The following is a 16818-nucleotide window of genomic DNA, read 5'->3' on the forward strand; positions in this document are numbered from 1 at the left end:
TTGAGACTTTTAAGTGGTGGGGGAACATTGCAACTATTCTCATAGTTTAAGAAGCTAATTGTTAAAATTTAAAATTTAGGAAGGACATTGCTAATGATCCTATAGTTGAGTACAAAAAATGAAATTTTTTCTATTAATCACTCTCCTCCATCGTCATAACATTGCATCATCATTTTGTAAACAATGCTATTGTGTGTGTGTGTGTTTTTTTTTTTTTTTTTTTAAAATCCACTCTTGAATGTTCAATGGTGTATTACTTAAGTCATTTTCTTGTATTGTTTATCAATTTTTGTGTGCTATATATATATATATATATAGCTTGAAGGCTTCAACAGTTTCACATGCATAGTTTTGATATGCTTAATATTATATACTTTTTAGAATAAGAACAAAATCTCAACAAATTATGTTGATGATCATGTTATTCTTGCCTAACATCAATCACATTAATTGTGACAAAAGATTCGGAAGTTGCTGATGGTTATCAGAAACCAAGGGACTCTTGTTGAGATATAATTTCTGATGGCAAGCGATGGCATCCATCAGTAATAGCAGGCAATTATGCTTCTGGATCCTGGATCACATTCTCTCGTAATTGAGTTTATCTGACTGCAATCAAACACAAGGGTCAGGTGACCAAAATAACCACAAAAGCTCCTAATAGTAGGTTTGAATAGTCGAGTGAAGCAAGGCACAACCAAGCAGCAGATCTGCATCCTCACCAATCAAATGAGCCAGTGTCTAACTGCTAATAAGTTTTTTATTTGGTAACATATGCTCAGATTGATTTAGTTTGGCATGGTTATAATAGAATTTATGGAGCTGAGTAAAAATCTTGACTGTGAAGAAAGTGCTAATTTGCAATGTCTAAAAGAAGTGTTAGATTTTGAGATAGAACCAATGTCAGGCTAATGAACTAGCCTGGATAACTTGAGCTCAGCTAAATAAAACATGATTCAAGGTTGAATTAGGCTTGCTGAGCTTGATCTTGATCTAAGTTCAGTCACAAAATCACAATACTTAAAATAGTCAAACACCAAGCTATGTTTAGCTTGTTGGCTCTCTTAGAGTAGCAGTATGAAGCATCCAATAAAACAAACTGTTAGCAGTACCTTGATAAGCATGTCTGTTGGAAGCCAAGCTGGTGCAGTTGGGATCCCAACCCATCCAATCTGCAAAAGCATCATTCTTAAATCCTTCAAAGTCATATATTCACTTAGAGTATTTATCTTGGTTGATATAGTGAAAGTCATAACATAGGAAACTTGAAATTTCAATGCAAATGTTGCAACTTTTGTATATAAAAGTAAAATCTTTGATATGGTTTGACACTTTTAAAAATGTCAAGTTCAAAAACATTAATACAAGCATACCAACCACAGGTTATGCCTTACTTGACATAAGTTTCAGAAAGCCTTTCACATATGACATAACAGAGAAATTAAAGCCATGTTATTTATTATTTTTAAGCTGCAGACCAATCTTCAATGTCCAAATAAATCTGAATGTTTTGTATCAAATAGAAGAGCTCAAACATAAATCACTTACTAGTGCATACTCCCCGGTTTCAAAATTACGTATATCCAAGACCTAAAAGAGTATTATGCTGTCATCAGAAAATTGAAATGGCCAACCTTACTTCATGAGTGCTGCTAGAGAGTGTAAAGAAGCTACCTCACCACGGTCTTCATAAATGTAGTCCAAGCCTTTGTAGTATGGTGGGTGCCCAACAGATAGATACTGAAATTTTGAATCAAACACATTCCAGCTTATGCCAAAGCTAAGTATATAATGAGTCAAATTCAAAAGGGAAAGAAAGGGTTACACACAAGAGCTAAGATTCAAATATCCTCTATATAATTACACATTCATATAGCTGAGTTCAGTTTATTCATATTCAAGCCTCTTCTTTGTAGGAAATGACTACAGAAATTTCCCAACAATACCAAAAATCAAATCCGTTGTGACTAGCATTAAATTGACTTCATGGGAAAATTGTATTCAACCAATCCAGATTTAGCATTATAGAAAAAAAAACCCACTTATTAAACTTACATTGACACTACTGAGATACTTCTCCTTGTCCACCCTCACAATCTGACCTTTCTTCACTGCCCATAAATAAATTTTAAAAAAAAAGTCAAAGAATAAGAAAAAATAGAATATTTTTCTTGAAAATTCAGAACTCACTCGAATAGACGGGCTTTCTGGGGGTCTTAGGAGGTGTGGTTGATGGTTGAGCATTAGAAACAGATGATTCTTCGCTCTTTGTTTCCACAGTCTTTTCCTTCTCTGGTTCAGTGGATTTTACAGCTCGAATTGATGGCAAACGAAGAGGGTTTCTTCTTAAGTTGTGAGGGAGTTGAGAGAGGCATGAGAATGAGTTTTGTGAGAAAGTTGCAGAGAAAGCCATGGGAGAGAAAAGAGACCTTGAAGTTGAAAGTGTGAGTCTTGGGAAGTTTTCAGAGTTATTCACTATAGAGATAAGAAATGATGAATCCTTGTATTTCTAACGGCCAGATTTTGAAGACAAAAATCTGTTGCTCCGCGGTAAGTTCAACCAATCATAATGTGCCACATCATCAAGTATAGGTGTAAATAAAGAATTGTGGTTGGCAATTTGGTCATTTGGCTCACCTCCTGTTCCTTGGGAGGAGAGAGGCATAGAGATATTCATGGTAATATGATAAACTTATGAGAAAAAAACATTTCGACAACATTTTCATAATAAATTTTAAATGGTAAGTTATTATTAGTAGATAAAAAAGTAATTTTAATGGTGGTTCAAATCAATACCAATAACAATAACAATAACAATTTACCAGCCAAAATTGGGAATTAACACTGATTTCCAAATAATATAATTAGTAGATACTGTTACAAAATTATATTTTTTACTAACATCTTGAGTCTAAAAGACTTAATTTCAGTGTTTTGATTTAGCGTTTCTTCCACGTGGCGTCAATCTGGAAATCGAGCCTCTAAGACTCGATTTATAAGCCAAAAAAAAAAAAAAAAATTTAAGTCTAAGTCATGTACAAGCCATTCCCAAAATACCGAATTTTTTTTTTTTTAAGAAAACCCAAATAGATTAAGAGAGAAAGAATTCGAGGTATATTGTGAAATTTTTTCTTCAATGGAGTCTACGACTCAAACCCGAATTTCAACATAGAAGAAGAAGAGTTGAAGCAAACGAAGCTAGAAAAACCTAGATGCGAGATCTGGAATGATCCAAAACCCGAGACAATCAGATGGAGATTCGAATTAGAGCAAAGAAACTACTCCACAAAGCTCGTCGAAGCTCTCCACCAAGTCCGCCGCAATTCCTCCTCCCACCTCATCAGCCAAGCTCTCCTCCTCTTCCTTCGTAGGCAACACCACTATATCCGAGACGCGGGAATCGAGTTCTCGCCTATTGGCCCCACGACCACACACAGCCCACGCCAGTTGAAGCCACCACACAGTTGAAGCCACCCACCACTTGAAAGCCACCCACCCATGGTCCCACATCGATCTAAAGCCACCCATTTGATCTCGATCTTCGACTGATTGGGTTACTGTTTCTAGTTTTTTTTTTTTTTTTTCTCTCTCTCTCTCTCTTTCTTCTCTGATGAGAAGGTGTAAAGGGTGTTTTAAGGCTTATAAATCGAGTCTCTAAGACTCAATTTCTAAGTGGACACCTACGTGAAAAAAATGCCACATCAGAGTGATCAAGCCATGAAAACCAAGTCTTTGAGACTCAATTTATAGCCCAAAATCGAGTTTTTGAGACTCAGATGTTAGTAAAAGATATACTTTTGAAACCATGTCTACAACTATACATTATGAAAATGGGCTTAATTCCCAATTTTGGCCACAATTTACGACCTAAAATATGTTATAAAATTGTTGTGAATGTCATATCTATAAAATCCAACTTTTAAGAATATCATTTATTATTTTTTCTTTAAATAAAAGATAAAATTCCCAAAATTGCCCTTAAACAAAATTATCAAAAATTTTCTAATTTTAAATTAAAAAAAAAAGTTATCAAAAATTTAAAATATGGGGTGCTTTTTAAGGGAGTATCATTAATTGTTTGTCTCTTAAATAAAAAGATAAAAGTTCCAAAATTACCATAAATAAAGTTATCAAACTTTTTTTTTTTTTTCAATAGGGTAAACTACATAATTGTTTTTTCTTTTCTTTTTAATTTTAGTATGAATTCGATTACAGATGGCAGTTAGTGTCGCAAAAAAAAAAAAAACATTTTTTATTAATTCGTTAGACACATAGATATTTTCAACAAAAGATAATGGTAGGGACCAAATTGACATGACATTAAAAGGTCAAAGACCAAATTGACACAATTAAATGTTTGAGACCAAATTGACATATGGTGTAAAGGATAGGACCAATTATATAGTTTACCATTTTAAATAAAAAATTATCAAACATTTAAAATATCGGTGCAATTTAAAAAAAAAAAAAAAAAACCATTCTATCGTGAGGGGGTTTTAAAAACAAACAGGTCAAAGAGCCAGAAAAAAGAGTGATTCTTGATTTTATGGTCCTGACCATGGTTAGATCGATGGTCGAACCAGTGATGTCATGAATATTTAATTAATAATTTTTAAATTATTTAAATAAATATATAATAAGTTTAAAACTAATTATTTTTAGTTAAAAAAATATATAAATAATTTTATGTAATTTTTCACATATTATTAAGAATATTAAAAAAAAAAAAACAAATTATAACTAAATATTAACTTTATAAAGTAATTATTCATAAACCATTGAGATAATAATAAACATAATCCTCCAATAAAACCAAAAATAGGTTCATAAGTTCATTATATCCAAAACTAAATGTTTTAAATAAAAAAGTTTAATGTTCATTTGGTAATATCATAAGAATTTTTTTTAAAAAAAGTGAATATATGGATTTAATAAATCTTTCCCAAAAATCAATAGATTTATGGTTTTTCCTTTAATAAAGATGAACGTACCAAATTCAAAAAAAGAAGAAAGAAAAGAGGCAATGTGTAATTATAAAAGGTGGTCAGCTATCCAACAATCAAAACCTAGCTTGCCCTACTTTATTACACCATAAATACACACGTATACTCCATTGACTCCACCATGATATGCACTCAAAAAACAAAAAGGTCTCAATGTAAGGGTTTTGGCTTATTTTTGTACTTTTTTAACTGAACATGTCCTTTATTTTAATATACAATGGCTAGTGGTAGTGGGTTTTAATCTCTCATTTTATTTAGTTAGTGGATGATGTGACACTTTCTCATTAAAACTAAAGAAGATTCTAGTTAAAAAAGTACTGGAGGTAAACCAAACTTATTTATTAAATGCTCTATCACCAATTCTTAATTCTCTCCCATATTTTTTTGATAAGTTTTTATTTTTTATTTTTTTTAGACCCCCAATTTTAAATTACGGCTTAATTGCTTTTACTCTAACTTATTTAAGTGCAAAACAAGAATAAAACAAACGCAATAAACCAAAACACTACTTTAAGTCATAAGCAAGTACAATAAGCAATAAATGCAAAGTTTAAAGAGTACGGAAGAGAGATGCAAACACAAAGATAACTTTAAGATGTGTTATCGAAGAGGAAACTAAAGTACTCGGCGAAAAACCTCTCCGCAGCCCTTCAGACCAAAATCGATCCACTAGTGAATAAGTTAGAGTACACTAATATCAAAAAGACCCTCCAAGCTTAATCTACCCAATGTACTTGAGCCCTTAGAGCTCTTGCTACTAACGAACTTCTCGAAATCTTGTCTTCACTAGTTATCCAAATCCTATAATTCTACCCGATTGCATCCACCACTCAATGACTTCTTCCAATGCTTCCTAAAGGCACCAAAACTTCTCTCAACACTCAAAATAGGTGAGGTAAGTGTTTGGGTTAAGAACCTCTCAAGGATGTGTAGATGGAGAGGTGGGAGTAAATGGAAATTTTAGAGAAATGATGTAGAGGATTGTGGGTAAAATAATCTCTTACTCTCAAGTGTTTGGCTAGGGTTTCTCTCTCAAAAGTTTCTTGTAAATACTCCTTCTTTTTACATTTCGTGGGTAATGAGGGTTTACATAGTGTTGGTAAAGAATGGGAAAAGTCATACTCAAAAAGCAACAGGAAGTGAGTTTCGCAAGTCACTCGCGACTTGGCCCGAGTCGCAAGTCACTCACGAAATCTAGCATGTCCTGGACTCTTCAAATTCCAATATTTGCTTCTCATGTGGCTTGTTTCGCAGGTCAGCAGTCGCGAGTCAGTCACGAGCAAGTTGCGAAATCAACTTCTTCATAGATTCTTCACCAATTTCTCACACACAGCCCTTACATAAAATCCCACAAAAATACAAGGAAATTATTAAACAGAATTACAATCAAATTTGAGTTAAGTTCATCATGTTAAAAAGTAACCCAACGTTTTGTCCATGACTCGATGGCCGCATAAGCATTAAACTCAGTAAATAAATAATTGTTCGGTCACCACAATCCGATGACATAGGCAAAATAACCATAAAGAAAAAGGAAAATACGGTACTTTGATAAATAAATAATAAAAAAAAAAGAGAGAGAAAATTGATTGAACTTAACCAACATGAATCCGTTTCGGCAATTAAGATGGAGGGTCTCCAGGTTGTTCCTAGGCGATGGTCACTGGGGGTTGCAAGCTCGCTAGAGGCTATGAGGGGTCCTGGCTAAGTTGATTTGCATGACGGGGGTTGTTGGTGGCCTCCATTTCATCCAACTCCACATGAGAGTCAATCTACTCCACCAACTCCCTCAAACTGGTCGTCTTTTCCTCGTCGACAGATCTCGGAGGATTTTGCACAGTCAGAGCAATATCCGGGAAGGGGATCTGACCAGGATCTCTCAAAGGAGAATCCTCGGGGATCCCTAAGACTTGCAAAGCCGCCAACCAGCCTTCCTCAAAACCCAATTTTCGAGAATCCCTAATAACTGGCTCAGCAGAGTTCTCCGCATCGACGAATCCCTCATTGTACCATTTATTCTCGCATGAATCGAAGGCTGCCCTTAGGTTATTAAACTCCTCGACCCATGCTGCATTCACACTCTCAGCCTTTGCCAATTTCATTTAAGTCTCCCCCGGCTTGACTTGTAGCTCTGAAAACTTCTTTTACGCAGCCGCCCTGGCCTTCTCAGCCACGGCAGCCATTTTCTCCGCAGTTGTAGCAGCTGCAGCTTTCTTATTCACGGTTACCATAGCCACATCTTTGAGGGCCTTCTCCCAACCGGCATCCTCGACCAGATCCTTCATCCGTCCATCAAGTATATAGGCCAACTGAGCGGCCTAATGAAGCAATAATAATAAGTATGAAAACGAGGAGAATGAGCTATTAATGGAAAAGTAATGGGGTAAAACTACAACAAACAGCAAAAGTTTACTGCGATTGTGTGCCATTGTAGCCTCCGTCCATGGACTCGTCCGTGCCCTCCTCGAAAGCATGCACATCCTCGGGTAGAAGGAGGCCGCGCGCCAGAGATTGGGCAACACGACCCCCCTCTCCTTTCTCCCATACCCTCACACATGCATCAGAGGGAAGGGGCTTGCTGTCCAACTATAATTTAGGCTGCCAATCTGGTGCAGCCCAGGAAGAAGACGCCACCTACGTCCCAGTCTGAGTCGTAGGCTCATAGATGATGATACCACTTGATGGTCGAGGGGGGTCCTTGTGGGCACGTCACTCGGGCCGACGGTAGTCTATTCGGCATTACGTGGCCTCTTTCGCTGACAACTGGGGGCTGGAGGCAGAGGAAGAGGGGTCTGGCCGCGGCCTTGGGGCAGTTGTTGCTATGCGGGAGGTCTGACACTTGGAACAAAACGACTGATTGACATTGTCTTGCGTGTCACCATGTCTTCACTTGGATCAACTTCAGTTTCAAAATGGCTAGTTGGTTTGGTAATTTCTTCCTCGGCTTCCTGAACGGGAGCCTCAGGTCCTACTTGAGCTTTGGGCTGGGGAGGAGCTTCAGGTTGAATTTGCTCGTATGCCCGTTCTCAGCGCTTATGAGATACACGTTTGGCAGATTCGTCCCATACTGGTTCATGCTCATCAGAGCAGATGTATCGGGGACCTATGTCACGGGCTTTGCCCACTGTAAACTTTGGAGGAAGGAAGTTCATGTGCCGTACATCAATGTATGATAAAAGAGGACTGTCAACTAATAAAGCTTGGCTAAAAGCTTGCCAAGTAGAGTATACGGGATCGACTCCAAGGATCAAATGGGATGCTCGGAGCTGCCCATCCGAATGAACAAAAATTTTAGACCTGAGCATGAAGTTCAAATCCCATACATGCACTACCCTGATGTCGGGGATGAACACTCTGCCGTTTGTAACAAAAGAAAAAATAATAAATAATGCAGGTGAGTATTGGAGCAAGCAAGTTAAAAGGATGAGTGGAAAATAAAGGTAAGTTAATGATCGAAATGAACCCACTTCGCGCTTTGTGAGGGGACAGGGGATTTCACTAGAAAACTAATTGCCACTCACCCGAACGAATTCCCCAGCAGAGTTCCTATTTGAGTCAAATAGGTAGGAGATCAGTTGTACCCTCATGTCTCTAACCTTTAAGTAGTAATTTGATTTCTTATTTCCACATAAACTGTGCATATGGTTTATGTCATAATGGTCTAATTGTAAACCGAACATCTGATTCAACCTACTCACACAACTAACTACCCGGTAAAAGTTGGGGGGAAGTTGATTGGGGCATAGCCCGTAGTATCTAAGAGTATTGGGTAAGAGGGGGTCTATAGGAAACCTAACCCCACCCTCCAAAATTGCCATTAATGGGAAAAAAGCAGCGTTGCCCCCTCTGTGGAGAACAATTTCGCTCTCATGGCAATACGCCACCTCCACATCATCAGGGATGTTAAAGCCTTGCCTAAACGTGGCTAGAGTCGCCTTTGTGTCTAGAAGAAAAGCGTACCCCATCTCAAGCCTTAAAAGAAAGAAAATGAAGGAAAAGTTTGGAAAAAGGAGAAGAGGGGAAGAAAACTTACTTTGGGCTCTAAGAGAGGGAGGAATTCTGGGCTGAAGGATAAGTGCACGGATGAATGCACGGTAGAGAGAAAACTCAGAGAATGAAAAGCAAAAGAGTAAAAGAATGATTTGGAATGTACCATTTATAGGGGCCAAATGAAAACAAGCAACGGTTAAACAGAAATAATAAGGATTGATTAACATTAATGAAGCAGACCTTACAGATACCGATGCCAACTGACGCCCGCGCCACCATTGTTCACAAACCGTCAAGTAATGATGATGACTGAACCGAACGGCCAAATCCAACACGTCTTTTTAGGACGCATTAATAAGCTTCTGGGGGTTCTAGAGTACCCTAGGCGTCCCTTTATCATTGGAGCTTTCAGGTAACGAACGCCTTTTTGATTCCTTGATTCCTGCCAAGGTCCAAGCACGAATTAAGGGGGGGCTAATGTACGACAATTTGTACCAGAACTCATTTGGGCCCGGGACTCTAATATGAAGATACGACCCATGAATCTAACCTCTTTTTATCCAGAAGCGCAGCCCAAGCCCACACAAATTGCGGGCCCAAGTTTTGCCACTTGATCATTACTCGGTAAACCTTTCCCGAGCAATGAAGATGGAATGTCGTCCAAGCACGCCATTCCTTGCATACCCGGCAATTTCTTAGGGAACGTCGCTGCTGAGCATTTCTACAGGAGTGGGAATCAAGTTCCAAGGTCATTTTTACTGCATTCCATTCCCACCTAACCACCCACTTATAATCGTTGATATTGGACCCCCCCATTGCACTAACCATGGGAGTAATCATGATCTCTCCACTAACCTTGAGCTATAAATATGAGAAGTTGGAGCGAGGAAAAGGGTTGTTGAAAGGTTCACCAGAAATAGAGAATAGAGAGAAAATAGTGACTAAGAAAAAGAGAGAGAGAAACAGAGATAGGAGTTCATTGAGTCTTTGTGCCGAGGACTACCTATAGTGGGAAATCCTAAACCCATTCTACAAATAAGTTGTGAGCCCAAGTGAGGTTAGGCCCAATAGCCTCATTTTCGGTGCGCACAACTGTTACAGTCTACCAAACATACCCTTATTGTTTAAAACGCTTGTGTTTGGTATGGACATAATAGGAAACTTAGTAAATTAATGGTTTTTAATTTGAAAAATATGACAAAATTTTAGGATATCCCAAAATAGAATATGACCAACAATTTGGGACGAAGAAAGTACAATTTTACAAGTACATGCTAAACATGCAATAAATAAGGAGAGAGAAAAAAAAGCTATTAATTAGGTAAATTAGGTGGAAATTAATTGAGTATTTAATGATATCTTTTAAGCATTAAATATTTTGGAAATCTTTTTTTAGATGGATTTTGAGTTGTATCACTTCACCTCAAAACTAATCAATGAAGAAAAAGACACTCGTAAATCTTTTATAGCATTCGACATTGTGACACGCAGGCTTATTTTTAAGGGGAAATTACACTTTACCATCCTAAATTATGCACTAGATTACACTTTGCACCATAAACTATCCGATTGCACATTTGCACCCTAAACTATCACACTTTACACCCCGGTGATATTTTTGCTATTATATTTAACAAAATCATGTCATGCTTCTTGCTTAGGTGGAACAAAGTTAAAAGACTGAAACACCCTTCTTCAAAATCAATTAAAACAAAACCCATCCTCTTCCCCATATTCAGTTTCAAAATATTTAAATTTACCTCTCTGATTCCATGGCAGAATTTATTCACAGTATCCCATCCACCTTCCCCGAATCATTGTTTGTTTTGTTTTCATTGTTAGAACCTTTACCTCTCTCTCACACACCCACCATCTAAAAAAAGATTTCCCTCTAATATGTTGCTTGTGTTTGAAAAGGACCTTGACACAAAGGAATCCTTAACATTGGAATCTTTGAATGACAATCCAGGCCCATATCAGTGGAAAATCTCTTTTCTTATTTTTAAAGCCACACAGATCAGAATATTTCTCTTTCTTTTTATATTAATATAGCTAATTCTTCCATTTGAGGTGGGTTATGGTCAATCTTTGAAGATTTGTTCTATATAGTATTTCAATATATCAATAATACATTATATGGCTCAGTTTTCCAATCTGGGCTTAGTTTTGAGGGTCAAAAGGAGGCATTTGGAACTGTCTGTCAAATGATGAAAACAAAACAAACAATGATTTGGGGAAGGTGGATGGGGTACTATGAATGAATTCTGCTATGGAATCAGAGAGGTAAATTTAAATATTTTGAAATTAAATTTGGGCAAGAGGATGGGTTTTGTTTTAATTGATTTTGAAAAAGGGTGTTTTAGTCTTTTAACTTTGTTCTACCTAAGCAAGAAGCATGTGCTTGTCACATGCAGTAGAATTCTGTTAAATATAACAACAAAAATAACATCGGGGTGCAAAGTATGATAAGTATGATAGTTTAAGGTGCAAAGTGTAATTTAATACATAGTTTAGGGTGGTAAAGTGTAATTTTCCCCTAAAGAGAATATGCAATGATAGTTAATTCATGCAAAACTAGCTTAAAGAGAATATGCAATGATATACAGAGTCATTTGGATCCATGATCCTTGTTTCGTTACCTCATTTCTTCAACTCCTCCAAATTTCCTTGAAGGTCTTCTTTGTTGTGCTCTACTATCTCTAAATTCTCGTCGTGTTTGAAACTTCTTTTGCCTAGAGTCTCTTCCAACTTCTTGTGCTCACAAATACTCATTTTTCTCAAACTTGTGTCATGTTTAGAACTTCATTGATCTAGAGTCTTTTTCAACTATCTTTGATCTTCGTCTAGAGGTGTTAGGAATTCTAGGGAATTGATGGTCATCCAAAGGCAAAAGGTGCATAATAATAACAATGAAATGAATGAATGATTTGTTTGAATAATATGTGCCCCTGTAAAAGAAAAGAATGCAATGAACTCATGACTTAATCAACTCCTCCTTGTTTATGCTCTAAAGAGAAAATGCATTTTTAGGAGTCCAAAAGAATGGGAAAGAAAAAAAGAAAAAAAAGATGAAAAAGAAAAAAGAAAGTGAGATGTTGAAAATAAAGAAAAGAAAAAAAAAATGAAGATTCACCAAGAAAATGAGGATTTGGAAAATGAGAGAAAAAAAAAAATGATGGAGATGAAGATGAGAAGAGAGAGAATAAAAGAAAAGAAGATGGAAAAGGGAGAAAAAAAAAAAAGATGAGTAGCAAGAAAGAAAAGATGAGAAGAGAAAAAAAAATGATGAAAAGAAAAAAAAAACGATGAAAAAAAAAAAGATGAAAAAAAAAATGAAAAGGAGATTCAGAGGAATGACGTGACTTGTTATGATTGGTTCAGTCCTGATGTGTTTGGACCTAATCTGATGTGAAACATTGTGATTGGTTCTATCCTAATGTGTTTGGATCAAACCTGGTGTGAAATGTTATGATTGGTTCTATCCTGATGTATTTGGATCAAACCTGATGTTAAGTGTCGTGATTGGTTCTGTCCTGATGCGTTTGGATCTGAAAGCTCGAAAATGTGTGAAAACATAAGAGCTGTTTAAACCCCCAAATTAAAAATTACGACTCGGTTGATTTTACTCTAACTTAAACTAAGTGCGGAATAGAGTAAATGTGAGTGGATAAATAATATAACTACTCTAAACCATATTCATCAAATCACAGCAGTAAAATGAAAACTAAAAAAGTAAGGAAGAAAAATGCAAATACAAGATAACATGCTGATGTGTTATCGAAAAAGAAACCGAAGAACTCGGCGAAAAACCTTTCTACTGCCCTCTAAGCGGTAAATCGATCCACTAGAGAATAAGTCGAAGTACACGAATAACAAAAGACCCTTCAAGCCTAGTCTACCCCATGTACTCGAACCCTCCAAGCTCTTGCTACCAACTGACTTCGCCAGGCCTTGTCTTCTCTAGCTATCTGGATCACACAATTCAGCCTGATTGCATCCACCAAACAAATGACTTCTTCCAATTCTTCCTAGCAGCACCAAAACCTCACTTTATACTTAGGATGGGTGTGATAAGTGTTTAGGCTATCAACCTCACAAGGTGTTAAGGACATATTTTATATAATTAGCTAATCTTTTGACAAAACGCATTTTACTTGTAATTAGGTAGATCTAAAATGAGTTTAGTACTTCAAGAAACATGTTGTTCAAGTTTAATATTGAAGCCATAAAGATTGGACCAAGAAAAAAGTGAAGAGAAGTTGTTCATTAAAGTTTGACAGATAGCTCGACAGTTGCGGACAGATAGCTCGACAGATAGCTATCTATCGAAGTTTAATAAGGCTCGACAGATACTATCTATCGAGGTATCTATCGAGAATTACGAAAATCAGTTTTTTAGATCTGATTTTCGGCCTATGCTTATGTATTTGTGTTTCGCAACCCTAGACTTATATAAGGCTTATTTTAAAGGTCATCACATAAGAGAATACAAGGAGAATACATGAAAAAGTGACCGATACCTTATTCTTTCTGAAAGAAGTTATTGCGTCTTTACGCCTTAGGGTTTTGTAACCAAGTGCTTCTTGATCTTCATTGTTGATGAAGTGAAGAATTTTGCAACCAACATCTTCTTCAAGTTAGTGTGTTAGTCATGTACTGGGAGCCGTGCATCATTAATTAGTCATGTACTGGGATCCATGCAAAAAGGGTAGCATTCATATATTGAAGAGTTCAGAGGTTCTGAAGCGGTAAAAGGTTTCTGTTGTAAGTTCATCTATGGGGATTGTAGAGTTTGGGGACAAAAGTTTTGTACTAGATCTGAAACTTCTCTTTACTATAGTAGACTACTTTTCGAGAAGGTTTCCCCTCAGGTTTTTTACTGTGAAATTAGTTTGTTTCATTGGTTTTCCTGAGTCATCATATCTTGTCTTATTTATTTTTCCACTGCATGATTTTGACATGATATTGATATTTGTTTGTTTTAACAACTTTTATTCATAATAAATCTAATTAACAACTTAGGTTTAAAACTTGTTAATTCTATCAACCAAGGTCTAAATTTCCCAACAAGTGGTATCAGAGTAGGTATACTCTAATTGGATTAATTTCTTAAGTGTGATCCTTGACCCTTATTGTCATGGATCATGAACAATCACTTTTGATTCCTCCTTTATTTTATGAGACTAATTATGCGTACTGGAAAGTTCGTATGAAAGTTTTTTTGCAGGCTATAGGTGAACAAGTATGGTAAGCTGTTGAAGTTGGCTAGATGAAGCCAAAGGAAGCATCAGTGGATTAGGATAAAGCAACAATCAATGTGGCAAATTTCAATAGTAAGGCCTTGAATGCTTTGTCTTTTGGGGTGACCAATGAGGAATTCAAGAAAATATCATCCACGGAAGTTGCCAAGGAAGCATGGACCATTCTTAAGACCACCTATGAAGGTACCAAGGCAGTAAAGACTATGAAGTTTCAAAGACTCACTAGTAGTTTTGAAGAAATAAGGATGGAGGAGGATGAGACATTTGATAAGTTCTTTGCTAAACTCAAGGATATTGTGAATTCTGCCTTCAACCTTGGAGAATCTATAGCAGAATCCAAAATTGTTAGGAAAATCCTTAAGTCCTTACCTGAAAGATTCCATTCCAAGATCATTGCCATTGAAGAAGCAAAGGACATTGATGAAATTCCTTTGACTGGGCTTGTAGGGAACCTTTAAACCTATGAGATGGGATTAAGCCTAATGGGAAAAGGTGGAAAGAGTAGAAACTTGGCTCTTAAGGGTATAGAGGAAGAGATTGAGGACTCTGAAGATGAAGATGAAGATGAAGATGAGGATGAGGATCTATCCTTCATAATTGATGAGATTATCAAGCTTCTTCAATTTAGGAAAAAGGATAAGGGCAAACCTCCTAGGAAATCTGAATCCTTTAGAAATGGCAAGAATGAGAAACCTCTTATCCAGTGCCATGAGTGCAAAGGTCTTGGTCATATGAGAATAGAGTGCCCAAATTATCTTATGAAGGAAAAGACCAAGAATTGAAAAGATAAAGGGTTGGTTGCTACCTGGAGTGATACTAAGGATGACTCTTTTGATGAGTCATCATTACTCTCCACTAAACCACTTCCATCTACCCCTCCATCAACTCCACCAATCCCTCCAGCAGCATCAATTGACAACACCACAAGAACTTCAAGTACAGTTGGAGCAAAGCCACTTTCCATATACAATATGATGGGGTCTATTGACCAAGCTTCATGAAGCTTACACATAGACACCACATTTGCATCATCATGTATAAGCCTCAAGTCTTGCTCCAAGTTGCCCCCAAGAACTAAATAATGAAACCTAAATGGTTCAACAATCCCTAAATCACTGCATATACGTTCTATTTTAAAATAACTAAGTAGATCAAGATCATGACCATATACTACCTCAAATTTTTCACCAAAATATTCTAAATTTGGGTCCCACAGAAAAGTATCCCCATGATGAACCTCGAAGTCAAAGTATATATCACCTATCTGCAATAACAAAATAATATTTAACACATGGACAAATAAAGAATTAAAAAAGAATAAAATATACAAACAAACACTACCATCTTTCTGTTTTGATTTTGGGGGGCAACATACACATATAAGGGACCACATAAAGCACATGCAAACACTATACCCAAAACCCAACGAATTCCTAAGGTCCACAAATACCACGACAAACAAAAATGCCCAAAATCATCAACAAATCCAAATGATTTTGTCACATTTTTCATAAACATCAACAAATCCAACCAATATTATTACTAATGATGAGCTTAGACATATAGATGCATGTAACATTCACTAATTTATCAACAAATATAAAACCCTAGGAAAATTCCATACCTAGAATTAGGCCCATATATCTATCCCTCAATCACACCGTTGCTCGTCTTAATCTCTTTTATTGCAAAGGAACAGATTGACAAAGGGGATTTACAGATATAGAGCGGAATTCGAAGTTCTAGGTCTCATGTGGAATTTTCTAAGGGGTAGATGTTTGATTCGTGTTATGTTGTGATTTCTAATAAAAATGTGTTTTTCTAATGTCTAAGGGTGAGGTGGGTAACATTGAGCAAACGGATTGAAGCATAGGTGGGCAAAGTGTTAAGTTTTAAACCACGGGTAGGCAAAGTGAAAATGGGTCAAACCACAGGTGGGTTTACTGTAATTTCCCCTTTCAAATTTCTTATTTAGACAAATAATAAAAAAGAGAAAATTAAAATTTGTTGAAATTTCTTCTACATTGTATGTGTTACTAAGTTAAATATTATATCTTCTCAAAAAATAAAAAACTTAAATATTATCAAATTTAAGATGCTTGAATTTTGGTTAACCTCATAATATTGTGCAACATAAAATTTTGAGACTTTACAAGTTTACACATCATGATTTTCATATTTTTTACTTAGTTTAAATCTTAATCTTATTATATTATAATCTTTTTTAATTAGAAATTTATCCAATTTTGCATTTAGACAAAAAATAATAATCATATTTTACTTAAATGTTTATGTTGACCTTATTAATAATATTGTTCAACATAATAAATGCCTAATGATAACTATGATAAATGCCTATTAATATTATATTATTCTATATTTAACCTTCATTAAAATATTGCCATATTATATTTCTATATATATATATATATATAGAAATATATATTATCCAAGATAGAAATTATATTCTAGACTAATCTAAGTGTATATGTGTGTGAAGTTCCTTCCTTGAAACTTAAATCTCAGCCCTTGCCCACTTCCCCCCCCCCCCCCTCCCAACACCC

The 16818-nt window shown here is 36.1% G+C and overlaps 1 protein-coding gene across 1 annotated transcript; it reads right to left on the reverse strand.

Moving 5' to 3' along the window:
• Positions 1 to 323: 323 nt before the first annotated feature.
• On the reverse strand, positions 324 to 2474 carry LOC111994194 (NAD(P)H-quinone oxidoreductase subunit O, chloroplastic). The gene is made up of 6 exons (XM_024026068.2): positions 2191 to 2474; positions 2056 to 2111; positions 1675 to 1740; positions 1549 to 1590; positions 1113 to 1172; positions 324 to 609 (listed from the first exon to the last, which is right to left on the reverse strand). Exons 1-6 carry the CDS (start codon positions 2411 to 2413, stop codon positions 580 to 582), a joined length of 477 nt encoding a protein of 158 aa, XP_023881836.1. The 5' UTR covers positions 2414 to 2474; the 3' UTR covers positions 324 to 579.
• Between the last annotated feature and the right edge of the window lie 14344 nt (positions 2475 to 16818).

Source organism: Quercus suber, unplaced genomic scaffold (assembly GCF_002906115.3).
Source record: "Quercus suber isolate HL8 unplaced genomic scaffold, Cork oak 2.0 scaffold_478, whole genome shotgun sequence".
NCBI lineage: Eukaryota > Viridiplantae > Streptophyta > Magnoliopsida > Fagales > Fagaceae > Quercus > Quercus suber.

Excerpts from the sequence above, each read along its gene's own strand:
- LOC111994194 (XM_024026068.2), bottom strand. The coding sequence starts at position 2,413 with ATGGCTTTCTCTGCAACTTTCTCACAAAACTCATTCTCATGCCTCTCT. Across the intron at positions 2,112-2,190 it reads CAGAAAGCCCGTCTATTCGA|TGAAGAAAGGTCAGATTGTG; the intron begins GTGAGTTCTGAA and ends ATTTATGGGCAG. Across the intron at positions 1,591-1,674 it reads TTTATGAAGACCGTGGTGAG|GTCTTGGATATACGTAATTT; the intron begins GTAGCTTCTTTA and ends ATACTCTTTTAG.